The sequence below is a fragment of the Sinohyriopsis cumingii genome, chromosome 8 (assembly GCF_028554795.1).
Source record: "Sinohyriopsis cumingii isolate HCF-2022 chromosome 8, ASM2855479v2, whole genome shotgun sequence".
In the NCBI taxonomy this organism is placed as follows: Eukaryota; Metazoa; Mollusca; class Bivalvia; order Unionida; family Unionidae; genus Sinohyriopsis; species Sinohyriopsis cumingii.
Genome location: NC_142968.1, coordinates 26,539,324 through 26,557,236, shown reverse-complemented (window position 1 = coordinate 26,557,236; position 17,913 = coordinate 26,539,324). Strand labels below are relative to the sequence as shown.

The following is a 17,913-nucleotide window of genomic DNA, read 5'->3' as shown; positions in this document are numbered from 1 at the left end:
AATCAATTAAACATACATTTGCAAGTGCAGGACACGTCTAGGTTCTTCCTTCAATGTTGGTCATTCTTGGAAATGAAAGAAAAACTTATAAGGCCGATGATGCCCATTACGGTATCAATGCCCATCGTTAATACCTGTGACATGGCTTTATTTAACAGTGTACATTATTCTACTGATGTAAAGGAAATGGGATCTATTCTTGAGAACGTGGACTCGCCAGATACAGCGTTGATTATACCAGAACAACTGGTCCAACAATGATTTTGTTAAAGATGCAACTGATCAGGCAAATCAGAGACCACATATAATTAGTCAACTTGCACCAATATTTTTGTTGTTGTTGTTGTTGGGGGTCTGGATGCCCATCCTACTGGTATTCCTGCTAGATCTAGCGTTGGATGTGTCCCTATGTCTAGTCCCAACCCACATTTCAACATTACATTTGCACGGCGTCAAGCACAACTTATTTATGGTTCATTGAGGCTTTTGTGTGCAATTTGCACGGTTACGTTTACAGCAATTCATACAATCATTTTTTTTCGTTAAAAAAATGCCAACTGTGCAATTTGGCGCACAGGATGTATTAATGACAAAGTTGAGTTGTTAACATTGATTTTGTGGATGCCAGTAATAACACCTTCACTGACTACCGAATCACATTTGGTATCGTTTATGCAATCTGGAACCGCGTTACTACTGTCATTTTTAGCACATACCACAGACAGGTACCCATCAACTGGTATTGCGGGACAATTTACTTTGCAAGTAAGTACTCATCATGGCCTTACCGCACCGAAACATGTGTTCATAGCCTTTCAAAATGTAGCTCGAGATAATAATCAAATTCATAGCAAGATGAAATCTGAGACCATAGTAGTAATTAAGTTTCCCTGCGATTAAACGGCAATCAGAAGCCACTCCTCATATTACACGTACATATCACAATCAGTGGTCGAATATTGACCGACATAAAAACATCGACTGATTTATGTAAGTCTCGCAACAAGACTTTCGTACGTTGTATTCCATCTCTTATTTTTCATTGGAACACCTGGAGTTGTTCAGACAGTCGTCGTTGATATGTATTCTATTTAATGCACGAGTTAACTCCCGATGTCGGTGCTAATCTCAGATGTTATGCTGTGCTAGGTTCTTTCAAGACTCGGTTGCTGGAGGGTGTCAGTGGTCGAATGATGGTCATCTATACACCTATGGAAAATACATATGCGGCATAATGACACTACTGCACGAGTGAGTTAAAGACTTTGTAGATGTCCATTCGATTCATTGCCTGGCCTTATGTTTTTCAAAACTGGCTCCTACTCCCTTCCTTAGGCCTGTTTCCTTATCCCCTAAAAATTTTCATATGAGATCCTTACCAGAGATCGATGTATGTTTGTCCTTTTCATGTACGTAAACTAATCATATTATTGTCTTCATGGGCAAGCCATTTTATTCCTCGGCACTAAATAGCCTACATATTGCTTGGTGTGCATTAAACAAAACCAGAAAAGGTTTCTAAATTTCAAAATCTGTTAATGATGAAGGTTACAATGATCCTTTCCGTCTAAGAACGTTACAGGACCCTCTTGGCTGAGCCCATGATACTTCAGCAGAACCATAAGATATCAACTATCAACTTGAAAAACATTTATCTAAAACTGCTCTACATATACTGCTTAGTATTTTGACTAAAATATGGGAAACTGTCAACTTACTGGAGTCGTCGCCAGAAGCAACTGTGATAGCAATTGCAGAACTTGGAAAGGACAAAACCGACCATTCCAACTATTATTCCATTGCACTAACAATTTTACACTAGTCTTGAAAAACCTTGGAGCGGATGATAAACAAAAGACTATTCTGGTATCTCGATTCCAATTAGCTACCATCTGACATTCAATGTGGATTCAGACGCCAGAGAATTACGATATACATTCTTGCCAGACCTAAAGTATTTATTTGAGATACTTTAATGAAGAAAAACACGTAAGTCGCCGTCTTTTTTGACTTGGAAATAATGCCATAATACCACATTCAGAACCATCTATTCAACATAGGTTTAAGGAGGTACATGCCTAACCATGAAGTACATTATTTGGCGGCCAATTTCTTCACACACATTCCTGGTCCAGGCGCATTCATTGTTGTTATGACATTCAAGTGATCCACGGGTCGCCACCATACATTCACTACACGATCGCGCGCAATGCCCACAGTTGACAGTTACTTAACATACTCGACACAAATTGTGTGTCCATCCAAATTGTGGAACACCAATGTCCATAACAACAACGACGGGATACTTGTGGGCGCAAATATTGCCAACTATGCATAGGTCGATGTGAGATAATACTTGTTAAACCATGAACCATTCTCCGGAAGCACGTTTGATCCAAACCGATATTAGGTTTGTCTCCGAGAATGTTTTACTAGCGGAAAATGTGAATAACGCTGTATCGAAGCTCGAATTACCAGAAGGAATCGATCATGTGGACATTTTGAACTGTGGGGCGAGATCGATGCACACATGCCGTGCGAGAAACGTACCGAGGGTTAAATTCGTCTTCGTGATGATGACACTGTAATTTAGCCCATGTCAAATATAGTCTTGGACATGTTTGATAATAATTTTAGAGTTAACAGTTACGTGTCCACGTCCTTGCGCTTGGTAATGGCTCTACCGACTGCTGGACTGGACAGTTTTTTAATTGTATTCTTGCGCCACCTGCATGCGCAATCATCCGCTATATTGAATTGCACTTTGGGATCAATATGATGAACGCGATATTTGGCAAATCGGTCATTGATAGCACTGTGCAAATGATGCTTCTTTAATCGCATTTGCGTACGATTTCGTGGTTCCGTTGTGGCACTGATCAACATTCTATTAATAACCATCTGCAAATATAAATTTTGAACTGCAGAGAGTAGTCTGGCATTGGGAAACTTGATTCGACCATACAATTTATTATCGCGTTGGCAAGTCTTTCAAAGGCAGATCAGCATCAATATTACGCGCACACGAATGAACCTAGAGTAGGTGCGCGAGTAGCTATTTTTGAGCCGACAGAGCAAAAATTGCCTCACAATTATTAAAGTCATAACATATCTCGTTATAGCCACAATTGGACTCGACTACTCGAGGTTTCCTGAAAACCGGTAAATTATACTTTTCCTCGCGCCATAGCTAAGCGCATCCTGATTCCAAACATCGCACGATATGGCGACGGCATTATCAACCTTAATTGTGTATTATATGAGTAGTCTCAACCAAATGATGATCACTCTACCTGATCGATCGCTAGGGTCACAATGGAGTGAATTTAACAGCATGTACCACTATGAGGCCATTTTAACGGGTACGAAGTTGATCCCGCAACTGTTTCGCAAATACCACTTTGGCAGAATCGCGATCTCGGTCAAACGAACTCAGCTGGGATTCAAATCTCGTACACAATAAACCGTGGCACATTATGATGCCTGTAATTACAGATTCACGTGCAGAGATGAGCGGATATAAGTTCATCTTCTACACAGCACATGAACCAATATTAGTCGATAATGGCTTTGTTTATCTCATCGTACTATCGTCATGTGGATTCAAAAACAGTAAAAATTACACATCGCGTTTGATTTCTTCCAGGATCTCGGGATTAATTTCAGCATTTCTTAAAGTCTATAGGAATCCGTTCGCGACTATACCCTTTTCAAGATTTATCGTGTCCTTGCTTTAGGGTAATGTTTATATATATATATTATTTGTTTGATGTACTTTGACGTTTTGGTCTCCATTTTGTTCGTCGCGACTTGTATGACTCCCATGTGGTCATTTCAGACAAAATTGCCGTGGTGACTAGTATCATTCATTTCGCAATGATATTCTTGGCGAGCAATATAAACTCTTGCGGCGGTGTATTCAAAATAGATTATTCCTCATATTCATGCAAGTGCACCAACGCCTCTTGACGAAATTAAGGGCGAGTTGATGTACTTTGGCGACACTATTTGAACTTATCATGCTTTGTTTGGAGAACTATGACGTTGGTGGAGTTTGGGCTATTGCACTGGCGCAAAACTAGATCCAGGCTTACATGTGCTGTCACCGTAGCCACCATCGTCACGCATCTCGATCAAATTAATCGTGGTCGCATGTTTAACTCAGTTTCTCGCAGAATATCATTTCCGCCTTATCTTAGCACTGTACTGATGCAATTTTCCAACGTGGTATTTTCACGAGCATGATTAGCAAAGTAACCATCATGGACTATTCTGGCGGTAGCAGCGAGTTTTCGTAGGATGTGCTCAGTCATTTGATCGTGTTTGTTTACCAATCTCATTAATAAATTCATTATGATGTGTTGTGCTCATTCACAGATTGGTGCTAAGGCACTATGCAGCCGGTCTATATCTGAAATGATTCATCTGCAGGACTGATGATGCATGTGGTCAAGTATTCTGCTCATTCGCCAGCCGCCAACATGCCTATGGATTTGCAATTTCTTATCCTTTCGCACCAAGTGTGTGTCTGTTAAGCAAGTAGCATCCTTGCATGTTTCTCAGTGCAATATCGCGCACGTTAATTTGTCCTTTTGTGGGATTAATCTTGTCATGCATGTTGCACTTCGATGTCCATCTACGCATTTGGTGACCGCTTACTTTATGAGTTTATTAGAGTGTGAAGTCCAATAAGTTATTGTTGAATCGCGCCCTGATGTGCACGTGCTAGCTGGGCATATTTATTCTGACCTGTGATTTCTCTGCCGATCAAAGCTAAATCAACACTTTCGACGGTTATTGTTTCTAATAACCTCAGTACAACACGTGAAAGTTCTATAGGCTCAGATCACATATGTATATGCATTCAGTAGTGGTCTCGCGAGAACCAATGCGGCTGGTAGATTTAGAGTTCTCGATCCGGTCTCGCTGTGCATATGGTCTGACGTTTCCTGGAAGTTTAATGTTAAAACGGTTAAGCAGATACTCTTTTGTCACTTGCGCTTATCCAGGTTTTCTATTCCTTGTTCTGTTCCGTTTTTGAACAGTTTAATCTTCTCATCCCACCATCCTTGCTGCAATAATGTTTCCATTGTTCCCGATGCGAAAATACTCAACATTTTCTCCGATGTAAATTGCACTTGCGTTTGCATCTGCAAATCCTAAAGAATTCTCCAGTGTCGTCACTTCCAAATTTATCTTTAGCAAAGTTGTCGCGAGCGTGTCTTGCAGTTACTGTGACTCGCTGGTGGCTTCACATTGCAGAATGTCAAGTCACATTCCTGGTTCAACCGCTGATGGAACTTTAACTTATGTTTGCCGTTGCCGCGACAACAGAAATATTTTCGCTATTTCTTCCCTTGGTTTGCAGTCATAATCGTTTTCAGCTAGACTATGTCCAAAAAATGTATCATCGGTCATTTTTATTTATTCCACCGCGTTAATTAAATGCGGGATTATGACTCGTGAGTCCTGGCCAGAAATGTGATACACCGCGTCTGGATTGGTTCATTCGCTGAGATTTGTCCATTTATTGAGAAAGAACAGTTGCCATAGTATGTGGTTGAGAAAGCATCATCCAGAAGCGTATGGTGTTGGTGAAAGCTCGAGTGAGTGCAGTACTTTAATGGTGATATCTCTACATATTAGAACATCGGTTTAGTCTTGCGATGGTAGCGTTGAATCAAAACATCGATAGATGACTTTGTCGTCGGATCTCATAGCCAACACGTGAAAAATGAGCGATTACACGTCACAGTACAATGCCGTACGAGTAAAATATGCAAGAAATTTTTCTTGTTATAGAATATACGACCTTATAAACTCCACGTCCACTTCATGAATCCAGCATGACAATGGCAGTTTCTCACGTCCTGTGGTGTATGACACATGTTTATTCCGCAAGAAGACGAATTGAAAGCGCTTGATTGACTTTATCAACGCGAGGAAAATAAAAATTGGTTAACGGCGTTGCAATAGCACTGGTTACGGCGAGACAATAAGGAACTACAGTTCTCCTCTTTGAGAAACGATGCTAAGGCAGCATTGCAAATAACAGAACTGGATTAGATATAGCGATTTTTGTTGGATTGTTTGTGTAAATAAAATCTATTGATAATCGGCAACTTGACGATATTAGTTTTCAGTCACGAAATGTATCTTAGAGATTGCAATACGACTATTCCCAAAACGAGACTTGTCACCCATTTTGCACGTATTTTGATTTCATTTTAGAGCCCTATTGCAACTCCATTTGTTGTCATATGAATGCTACAGTCACTGCGAGCATCAACTATTCCTGTGCTGCAGATAAGAATAACGATAAATGTCGATTGGTCGCATTAAGCTTATGGATATATGTACTTCATATGAAGATTGACATTAATGGTTATATATTAAGGATATCCTTTCTTAGTTGGTTTAACATGCAGAACTTGAGAGAAACAAAACGAAACATTAGACAGACCCCGATAATATTTATAAATGAATGTATCGAACAAAGTTTGGTAACTGATGGCTGACAAGTGAAATTTCAAACATACTGATAAATTAATTACCTGTGCTGATTAAGGATGTTGACTATACTATCATCCAAACCATTCTTTCACTCATTGTTATATCAGTCTGGCCAAGGAATGAAGCATTTCTGTTTTGAAAAAGTTAAAAAAAACTGACTTATAAATTTTTCGGTTATATACACGGAAGAGATAAGACAAGACAAACAATAAACAAAGCATCGTATGTATGTATGTATGTATGTATGTATGTATGTATGTATGTATGTATGAACGTATGTTCAGCTTGCTTTGTTTGTTAGTTATTTATTATACGTTTAACGTTATATGCTTTGGAAAATTGTATGCTGGGTTTGACCTTGTCAAACATCATGCTCATTTTCTACTAGACCTTAAGCATTCATTTTGTTTTAATTCTCTAAACAGTTAATGCCTAGCAAATAGTTTTCTTTGAGTTTGGGTTACCTGTTAGGATTATTATCGTAGCCTGATTTAAGGACATTCTCTTTACCAAATTTAAATTATAATTATAACTACGATTTTATTTTCGAAACATTATGAATCTTCAAGAAAATTATTTTCCATTAGGTAGTAGTTTTTCTATTAGAGAAAATGTTAATTGTGATAGAAGGTCAAGTGGAGAACTGTATGACCTTATTTTTCTAGAATGTATTCTTTCGTGCTTTAAGATCTGAGCAGAGTCAATTTTATCATTGTTGTTTCTAGCATTTCATTTGGGTTGGAATTTTATGCATTCAAATTTTTCATTAACTGGAAATACATAGTGCTCATCAAAAATAACATTCTTGGAAACAGAGACTTGGATTCCTAACGAAATTGCAAACAGGATATATTCTTGGATTTTATTATTATGATGCAACAGAAGACTGCGTGCTCATCAAAACTAAAATGGTCGCCACAATCATGTCAACACTTCCTGCGTTGGATTTAATTTGCATTTCCACTAAACTTTATTTGGTATTTGGAACTTTAAGCATTAGGACTTGTGTCTGTAATTATATGTTTACTTGGGAAGTAATTCGCAATAGTGTAAGGCCTTTCCTTTATTCAAATGAAGATACATAATATAATCTTCTCGACTACATTTCTAATTTTAAATATAGGTTATCAAAGGTATATGAAACTATGGAAACTAATCTGGTCTCCACCCAGTCAAAAAAGGAAATAGAGGTACGACGACAAAAATGCAAAGGAAAGTAGTTTTAAATGGTAAGAAAACCTAATTGGAAAATATCTATGATTCATATGCAACAAATTCCTTTATTTGACAAACCACTTGCAGTATAATGGTAGACAATTTTGGTCATTTACCTATGTCCAGGTCAAAAATGAAATTAAGGTACGAAAGAAATACAATGGCCAGAACTTTTTGGTCTAATGATAAAGTGTTGTCTCTCTTGCTCAAACTGCAAAATTTTCTTTAAGTTAGGTATTATGGTCCTTACAAAGTTATAAAGAAAATGAGTCAGTTAAATTACAATGCTAGTGCTCCTGGAAATATATTATAGGACTACCGGTATACTGTTAGAGATAGCTAGATTAAGCATGCAATCAATTTAGCTGTTCTTGTGCCACACAGTAAGGATGTAAGTGGTGGAAGACTGTAGTGACTTTAGTGTAACCAATCTTGGGGATTCATAAATCATTAATAATCTGGACCAGAAACTTTCATATCTGCAGGAACAAGAATGAAAGATCTAAAACAATTCTTTTACTTGTTTCTAGATTTTCCTACACGAACAAATGAAATATTTAATGACGTTGAAATTGTAGATTCCGCAGCTGTGAAAGACCACCCTACAGGATAAACGCGCTCAAACAGGAATATTTGATGAAAAAAAAGCAGACAGTATTTGTTGCATACTGATGTCATGGAACCGACTAAAGTGACTGGAGTTCACAATGTATAGTAGTACGAACCATATAATACTTACTACATGTACACGGACTAAATAAAGGTAAATAGTGTGACCAAAACAGATTCATTTCCATTGGAAAGTGTTGATTTCTGCATTGATAAAATAAGAAATGCAAAATGTGTCACCAAATTTAATACTTTGAAAGGATTCTGGTAAATTCCACTGACCGAAAGGGCAAAAGAAATTTCGGCATTCGTGACTCCAGATGGACTTTCTCCTATAAAGTCATGCCTTTTGGGGTGAAAGGTTCGCCTTGTTCTTTCCATCCTTTAATGGTCATGATTACAGGTGGTATAGATACTTGTGACGCTTACATCGATGATGTCATCATCTACAACGACACCTGGAAAAGTCGCTTAGAGACAATTCAGAAATTCTTTGACAGATCTAGTGATGCAAATTTAGCAATTAATTTATCCAAATTTGAGTTATGTGGTGCTTGTGTATCATTTCAAGGGCATATTGTGAGTCAAATTAAACATAAAATTGCTAAGGTCAAAGTTGTCTCTGAATTCCATGTGCGAATTAGTAAAAAGCAACTGGTGCGATATTTGGGTATGGGTAGATACTATATAAATATTTATTTATTAGGATCTGTGTCTGTAATTCCATCATTGTTTCGAAATTAATTCGTAATATGTTCTTTTTATTTTTTTTCCTTTTGTGTTCTACATCGATGTCTACGAAAATAAATTATTTGTTGAATTTTATAAAGCTTGTTGTTTTTCACATTTTTCTTTTACTTATTTTAAGACAATTCATTCGAAATAACATGTATGTATGTATGCATGTATGTATGTATGTATGTATGTATGTATGTATGTATGTATGTATGTATGTATGTATGTATGTATGTATGTATGTATGAATGCTTGTATGTATGAATATAAATAAGTATCTATGTACTCACGCACATAAGCATGTATGTTTGTATGTATGTAGGTAAGAACGTAAATATGTATGGTTGGATATATATATATATATATATATATATATATATATATATATATATATATATATATATATATATATATATATATATATATATACATATATATACATGTATATATGTTTGTGTGTGTGTATGCATTCATGTATGTATGTATGCATAGTCCGAATTAAAACACTACAATTATTATTATGTTTCGTTGTCTTATTGATTTTTATTAGGAATTCTTACATTATTTTCTATTAAAGTGACTTGATTAATCGATTGCTTGATAATTGATTATCTATTGACTGAATACATCTTCAATATTTTATTAAAGTTTAGATTGGTCATTGCTTATTTGTTCCTCACAATCCATCTCAAATATCTAGGAGATAAAACGAATACATCTGTAGGGGTTATCTGCATGTCGACATATTGTTCCTCCTTCGATAATTTCATCTTCCAATAACTGTCAAGTGCTACGTTAAAAAAAGTTAATGCTACAATGCAAAGGAAGAAGAACAGAACAACAACAAAAAGGTATCAACCCTAGTCACTGAGACGAAAGGAGAATGATTCAAGCGTGTTTGAAACTTCTTAATAATTATGTCAATATGATCTTCATTAAGGCTGCACCAGCTGAGTCCCATTTTAAGAGGAGTCGCAACGGCATGTAAAGAAAATTCGTACTGATCAAAATAGTTTTTCTCCTCAACCATTGTGGTAACTCGATCCAAATACGACTCACTTATTCCATTAGACATTGATTGCGGACATAAATTCATTGGTACTCCTCCTTTAATGTTTCCTCTTTCCCGTATTTTGAGAACGTCTTAACAGGTTTACTTCAGAAATGAGAAGTTTGGGTTATTCCCTTGGGCCTTTCACGTAACACCTGTACAAACAAATCTCTCACACAATATTACCATTGTCTCAAATTGTCCACATTAAAGCCTAGTAGTATTCAGAAGAAAATACCCTTTAACCAAATGGTAAAATCACTCTATGGAATGAGGCCGTCTCAATTTAAGAGTTGTTCCTACTTTAACTTGTTCAGTGATATAGTTGAAGGATAAAATATGTATTGTGCAATATCTTTTAGTGGTTTACAGAGAAATGTCAAAGTAGCAGACAGATGTAAGCAAAATTACTATTTGCGAAATATGAGCTGTTAATCATAGTTATTCTGAACAATACCTAGCCATAACACACGTTAATAAAACACGTCTTGAGAATTATGTGGTAATTTTACTTTTTTTTTATTCTCATCATTTCATATATATGCCGATTTCTGTAGGAACGGAAAAGCAATTCAAACAAAGTGAAAGCCTTTGTTTTGACAACTGGAGGTTTCATCTAAGAGGTGATTTAATAATGTTCACCAAGGAAATTTTAACTTGTAAAACAAAAACCTCAATATGAAGTTTGAACAATATAATTGGTTTGGCAAAGTCTTTAAACTGTTACATGTATTAATATTTTGCGGCCTATACTTAGTCATTCACAACTGGAATCAATCCGCATTATAACATTTCTGTCATTTAAATGTAACAAATCTGACTATTCCACCAATTCTTAAAAGGTGATGTTGCAATGTTAGTCATATGTTAGTCCTATAGTCAGGAATTAGTTGAAAAAGCATTTGCTCCAAATCACTTGTACTTTATATCTAGTTTCAGATGAAAAACAATCTTACTTGTAGAAGTTAACGATTGAGATCTTAATTACAGTATTGTAACTCATATATCTCATATTTCACCTTATTAGCACGTGATGTCTAAATATTTCAGTTTGCCAATCATTTAAATATATCACAATGTTATCTAGAAAATCTCTTACAAAGAAGTAGATTCTTCACAAGATACAGGCACAAAGAATGATAAGAGAACGAGAAAGATTTATTCGATAACTTTATTTAACTCCATTCTTTTCATAGAGTTGACATCACATAAAAGCAGCATAGCCAGGCGACAATATTGAATCTGAACAACATTAAATATTTACTCGAAAGTTTAACTCTGAATTCTAGTCGATATGCTTTCTTTGAGATACAATTTATTTCAAATATTTGAAGTTACGTTGCTTTTTTTAAAGTATTTTAAAGGTGTATTTATGAAATTTTAAAAGTATGTGTAAACCTCATTTTGGTTTATTTAGAGTTTTGGACTGCAATTAGAGATTCATTTTTTGTATTATGTGAAAATGATGATATACCTAAAGCAAAACCTATCAGTTGCAACCACCTCTGGGAAAAGGCTAAAAATGGTATTTACGAACAAGTAAAAAATGTATGCAATTTCATTTTTCAAACCTGGTTTTTGGACAAGTGCATGTGCTAATTATCATTATTATTATCATTATTATTATTATTATTATCATTGTTATTATTAGTAGTGGTAGTAGTACTAGTATCTCAACTCATTTAGTCCATTGTTCCAATATGTTATCTTTTTCACATATGTTATTGTATCTTGCCCACGTAAATTCATCCAATATGTTAAATCTTTATATGACTTTCTAACAATAGGTTGAGCCACGTTTTCTCCACCTTGTGTATTTAGGCTTAGAAACAGCTGTTCATACTTCAAATATTATCAGGATTATCGTGTTATCCAACTCTGTGAAATTACTGACAATAATTCAACGTGACTGTTTCAATAAACATTATGCCACAATGAATGAAAGTCCCACAACAAAATATTATTATTTCGCCTTTATACTAAAGTTCTTTTTGATGGGGTGTTGACTATATAAACCAGCAGAATCGTTTCTTGGGCACATGTCAACATCAAGAGGCGCTTCAATGCTGTTTTAATCGTCTAAACCAAGATCCGAAATATTCGCTGTGTGACAAAAGGTTAAATTCTTATTTATTATTCTAATATGCATTATGAATTTCTTTCATATAGTTAACGTAATATTTCATATCGCATTTATTTCGGGGGATTTAATACACAATAATTCCGGTTCGTGTTGTTTGAATTTTCTTTTTGTTACTTATATTGTCAGATATGGGTTAATACGAAGGAATATAGCTAACTTACACGTGTTTATATAAAGGTAAGTATCTATGTGCATATGATGCATTGATTTTGCACATTATACTTGCCACTCTATTTCTTAAGTCATGATCAGATATTTCCTTTTCTTTAGGATTTTATCATGGAGAGACCAGCAATTTTCCTGCAATCTATGTTGGTGCTGGTGGTGTCTATCCAAGTTATCTCTGCCTGCAAATGTGGTAAACAGCGTACAATGGAGGAGTCCATCTGTGCTAACGAAACATGTTGGTAACATTAGTATATTAGTAAGATTCTTTGCTTTCACTGAGAATGATGGTATTAGTGGCGATGATAATGGCAAAGAATCAAATAACGATGCAACTTTTGATACTGCCTCTACAAATGCTGCTGCTAATAGTACTACCACCATCACTAATCCAACTTATGTTGCTCTTATGCTTACAAAATGTTCTGACATCATCGCAGATACTATTCGTATATATAGTACTATACGTACGAAAAATATCATCGTATTAACTCATTTGGCAGCATTCTAAATCTCAAAAATCGAAACGTACTGATACATCAGGTTTTCTCATACAGTTGAGTGGTCTAACGGGCCTGCCTATCTTCATTCCCTCTTGAATTAATGTGTTCTTCGCGTGCGAATGTTGTTATTCTTAGATTAGTCTCTAACGGAATTTGCCGAATGTATCACATCACTACATTTGGTGCACTCAGGAAGATAAAAATGATCGGAATTGTGAGTAACATCATTGAGTGAATGACGGGTTGGCACCACTTAATTCTACACTGAATATCAGAACGAAGTTTAAAGCAAACGTCGTGATTATTTAACAAATCATTTATTTCTAAACTTTAGTTAGACTGGAATAATGGTGAAATATATAATAAACGGCGGTACTGGGGCTTTACAGACACGAAGCGCAGTACAAAATTACGGAGTATCCACAACTTGATTTCTCTTCTCAATTAATTACGTCTAATTGTTAATTTCAATCAAGAAAGACAACATTTTCTTAATTTTAGCTACTGAATTTGTCTTGGTATGGGTACCAATTTCTAAGTTCTGCCTTCTTCTGCCTCCAGTAACTGATTATAAGTTTATTAATGTACTCTCTCTCTCTCTTTCTCAAATATCGGAATCGTGTTTATTTTCTTATAATTCTATGAAATAATATAAATTTTGTGTCGCTATCCATGCAAATTTCTGATCGATTTAAGGAGAATTGCTTATTTCAAGTTTTTCTAACTATAGCCCTACCCCATTTGCAAACGTGTAAGGCAATAAACTACGGTGAAACAAGAAATTGCAAAATGTATTACATCCTTTTGTGATTAAAGCTAATTATTTCGAAATATTCACCAAGATAACATGAATTTATATCACTTAAATTATTATCCTCCGTTATCTCTGAAAACGGCATTAAACAACCTTTACAACAAAAGCCGATAACGTCGTCATGAATAAGATGCTTTGTTTACTTTCTGAAGTGAGAAAGTCGATAAAAATGTCTAACTAAATATCATGCTTTGAACATTGAACCTGTGAAAATGAAATACTCATTCAACTGGATATGTAACATGCATTCAGTCATACATGCATGAATACATAGACACATGTAAAAACGTGCACGTTTGTAATATCCTCACAACGGTGTTCCTGACTATATTAAACACATATATCTATGCTACAGTTGTCATGGCAACTCCAGAGAGGAAGTACTTTCTTAACAGAAATGGAAAGGTCATTTCTAACGAACATTCAGCTTCCTACATTCTATACAAGACATTTTTGGATACCATGTACCATGTAAGTAAATAAATCTACTTCTGATATTTTAGGGAATCCAAACAGTTAGGCAGTGTTTCTCGACATAATAATAATTTTCGTAATCAGCGAAAATGTATGCTTTATGGAGGGGCACATCGTTTTGTTACCAAGCTGATAATACTGCTAATGATTTTCAGCAACCTAACATTTAAAATGCAAAACGGAAAGGAACTGTGATGTAAATACTTATTATTAATATTAGTTTTGTTTCCTGCATCATACTTGTAGCTCAAGGCAAATTATCACACTTGTCCCATTAGCCTAATAATAAGCTGCTGAACACAAAAAAACTATTATTATTGTGCAATGCTTGAAAAAAAGTTATTTTATGTTTCGGTGATTTTGTTTCCACATATCCCTTATTTTGTCACATTCTTTTCTCGATATTTATTAACTGCATATTAAAGTAACAAAATCATTCGTATTCTGTTATTAATGTTATTGTTTAAGTTTAGTACTGCGTCTTAATATATGTTTGTTTTTATAATGTGTTCCTCAGTCTTCCGGTAGCTTCAGTTCTTATTTACTCATATGGTAGACATGCCTGAATATTTGCATTGAAATCACTGGCACAACCAGCGCAAAACTTAAAACAACCATATTTGCTGAAGATTGCAATCTACTTAAAACTTTTACACGTGTACCTTGTTTCTTTTTAGCTGAGTCGTACAAAGAGATGATACTTTTCAACTAAGCACTCTCTTAAGTGACTTTGACAGAAGACAATTATAGCAACCAAGGATGTCTTACCTTTTTCCGTTCGACATATTAACCGAACATGACTTTTCTCTTTCCTTTAAACATCCTACCAAACATAAATCACCACCAGATTACACACACACACACACACACACACACACCATATGCCTAACACTAAAGCATCCATTGGACCAAGGGGCATGAAGGACACTTATTTGATAACAATTAGGAGCCTAATATTAAAGCATCCATTTGACAATGGACACGATGGACACGTATTGCTAACCTTTACTGCCTAACATTAAGGCATTTGATAAGCAATAGCTTCCTAACGTTTAAACATCCACTGGACTATGGAATACGAAGGGCACGTATTGCTAACCAACTGCCATGATCCTACATCTACATCTACATCACCCTGATAGCCTCGAGCCGTCATTGGTACATGCAAACCATCATGGTTACTGTATGCCTACTATTATGGTTTTATACTAAGTTTTTTAACATTAGTTAAAACAAACGCCACGTGTTCAAAGATTAACATGCAATTCATCAGCGCGGTTTCATGGGGCAAAACTATTTTTAATCTTAGTCAGAAGATACCAATGCTTCTATATCCTCTCATGAAACAAATATTAATTAAAATGTATGTCACAGAACTGAGATTCACAATTTTTATTTTGTTACAATCACAGGGAAATCAATTGATCTGAATCTTTTAAAGGACAGTGCACCTTTCCTTTTACAGGAAGGACCGAATAAACTGAGCAGAGTAGATGATTATTTCGAACTGATTACAGCACGCGACCAATCAAATTGTGGCGTTCATTTCAACATAAGCAACAATTATTATATTACTGGTGAGTTGTATAAGTTCAATAGTGAAGCATTATCAACATATTACACATGACATCTAAAACATTGAATAGAATACAATATCGAAAGAAATATTAGTCGCCCTGCACTTTTACCGTCCTAAATATTACGATACCACGATGCCATATATACTCTATAAAACACGCGTACACATGCAAGCACGCACACACATGGTGAATGTTTGCTCTATGTTGTTAATACAAGTTGGTACATTTTATATTTCTCAATTGCAGTCGTTTTTGTTCATTACAATTAGAATAATTGTTATAGGTAAATAGATACCGTCTGAAATCTTATGTGAAATTTACCGACTTCAAAACGATTATCAATTATGAATAATTAAGTAATCTAGACGATATCTAAGAAAAAACTAAACCGAATATTAGGAATCCAAACACTGAAAATTTTTCTTCCAATGATAAAATCCTTACACAAATGATTTTTATTTTTTTCCCAAGTGAGATCCATCTCTTTATACAGGGTTGAATAATTTGTACAAAAAGTATTTATTTTCAAATTCTAGTATGAAAGCGCAGGAATAGCATAGATACGATTTTCTGAATATCAAAGTTGCCTTAATAGCAAGGGAAGGAACTGCACATATATTATGTAAACAACTTATACTGACAAGGAATATCGAAAATCATGCACATAAGACATAAAGAACAGTGAGAAAAAAGCTTAAAAGCAAACTTGAATGCGAGATAGCCAGATAGGCGGATACAAAGAAATACAAATCAATGCAACAATAAATATAACATTATATCGCATTTTAGGATATGCAGTCGCAAAGAATTTACTTTCGGTCACCAGCTGTGATTACGTAGCTCCTGTTCCCTGGGATCTCCCCTATGAGAAATTTGAGCACCTGAATGATATTCTAAATCGCCAAGTTGAAGTTGACTGCAGTGACGTAGGTAGTCGTTAATCAATACGGTTTGTTGTCCGTGTGCTAGTGAAATGTTAAACGAATAAAAGGGTTGACTCATTATTAGTCCAATCTATCAATTTGACTTATCTACTGTTAAACTGTCTTTCTCTCTTCTTTCTTTCTTTCTTTCTTTCTTTCTTTCTTTCTTTCTTTCTTTCTTTCTTTCTTTCTTTCTATCTATCTATCTATCTATCTATCTATCTATCTATCTATCTATATATCTATCTATCTATCTATCTATCTATCTATCTGTCTGTCTGTCTGTATATCTGTCTATCTATCTATCTATCTATATATCTATCTATCTATCTATCTATCTATCTTTCTTTCTTTCTTTCTTTCTTTCTTTCTTTCTTTCTTTCTTTCTTTCTTTCTTTCTCAAAACAATCAGAAGGTTTACATGAAAAATCTTTGTTTTACAGCACACGCGATGCCTGTTGGAAGGCCTTACCTAAAAAATTATCAGTTTGTATTTATTGATATTGCAAAAGTTAAGAGATTCAGAGATATTTCAAAGAAGAGAAGTCTCTCTCCCCCACCCTTTCTCTCTCCCCCCTCTCCTCATTATATTTTTCCCCGACCAAATTTAGTACAGCAACGATGATTTAAACGATCTTGCCAACGACGAGATTAATGATATACACGACGCAAGCGTCGTATATAAACCATCTGTAGATGCAATAAAGTTTCGCTTTAGCCAACGGGGACTTCGTCGCTTGCGTCATCGATAAACATCACGATGATCTCATTAGTGGATCCTGCTCTCAATCAACACTATCGAAGTTGATTTCGCACAAATAATTGTTCATCGCCAAACAGATCCGCGAAGACATCAATTATGCGTATGCAATTATCAGGAGCACAAATAATGACATTGTTGACGTTGTTTATCTGATCCAAGCAAACGTAAACGCGCGGAAAAAATTCAAAACTGAAGTGGACGTGTCGATCTATACTCGCACACGGTAAACGTCGTCTCCACAGGCCCACACAGACGGGCGAGTGATCCTAAATAAAGCATAACGCCCGTGTGTATCGTAACAGTAGCGCTGAAGGCATGGTCTTTACAAACTGCGTCAAATCCCATAACTGATCTCTGCCGTGATCGTATATATCTTAAACAAACAGGCAGGAATAATCTTTATGACAATACCGTCTGTAACCTGT

The 17,913-nt window shown here is 35.5% G+C and overlaps 1 protein-coding gene across 1 annotated transcript; it reads left to right on the top strand.

The window, feature by feature from the left end:
- The first annotated feature begins 12,169 nt into the window (after positions 1-12,169).
- On the top strand, positions 12,170-16,991 carry LOC149793178 (uncharacterized). The gene is made up of 5 exons (XM_089966310.1): positions 12,170-12,240; positions 12,537-12,669; positions 14,104-14,219; positions 15,688-15,799; positions 16,592-16,991. Exons 2-5 carry the CDS (start codon positions 12,546-12,548, stop codon positions 16,741-16,743), a joined length of 504 nt encoding a protein of 167 aa, XP_089822436.1. The 5' UTR covers positions 12,170-12,240; positions 12,537-12,545; the 3' UTR covers positions 16,744-16,991.
- Positions 16,992-17,913: the final 922 nt, after the last annotated feature.

What these genes read in the sequence shown, in the direction of transcription:
- LOC149793178 (XM_089966310.1), top strand. Translation starts at nt 12,546, where the DNA reads ATGGAGAGACCAGCAATTTTCCTGCAATCTATGTTGGTGCTGGTGGTG. An exon ending in CATCTGTGCTAACGAAACAT is followed by an intron (nt 12,670 to 14,103) that starts GTTGGTAACATT and finishes TCTATGCTACAG; the next exon opens with TTGTCATGGCAACTCCAGAG. An exon ending in TTTTGGATACCATGTACCAT is followed by an intron (nt 14,220 to 15,687) that starts GTAAGTAAATAA and finishes TTCCTTTTACAG; the next exon opens with GAAGGACCGAATAAACTGAG.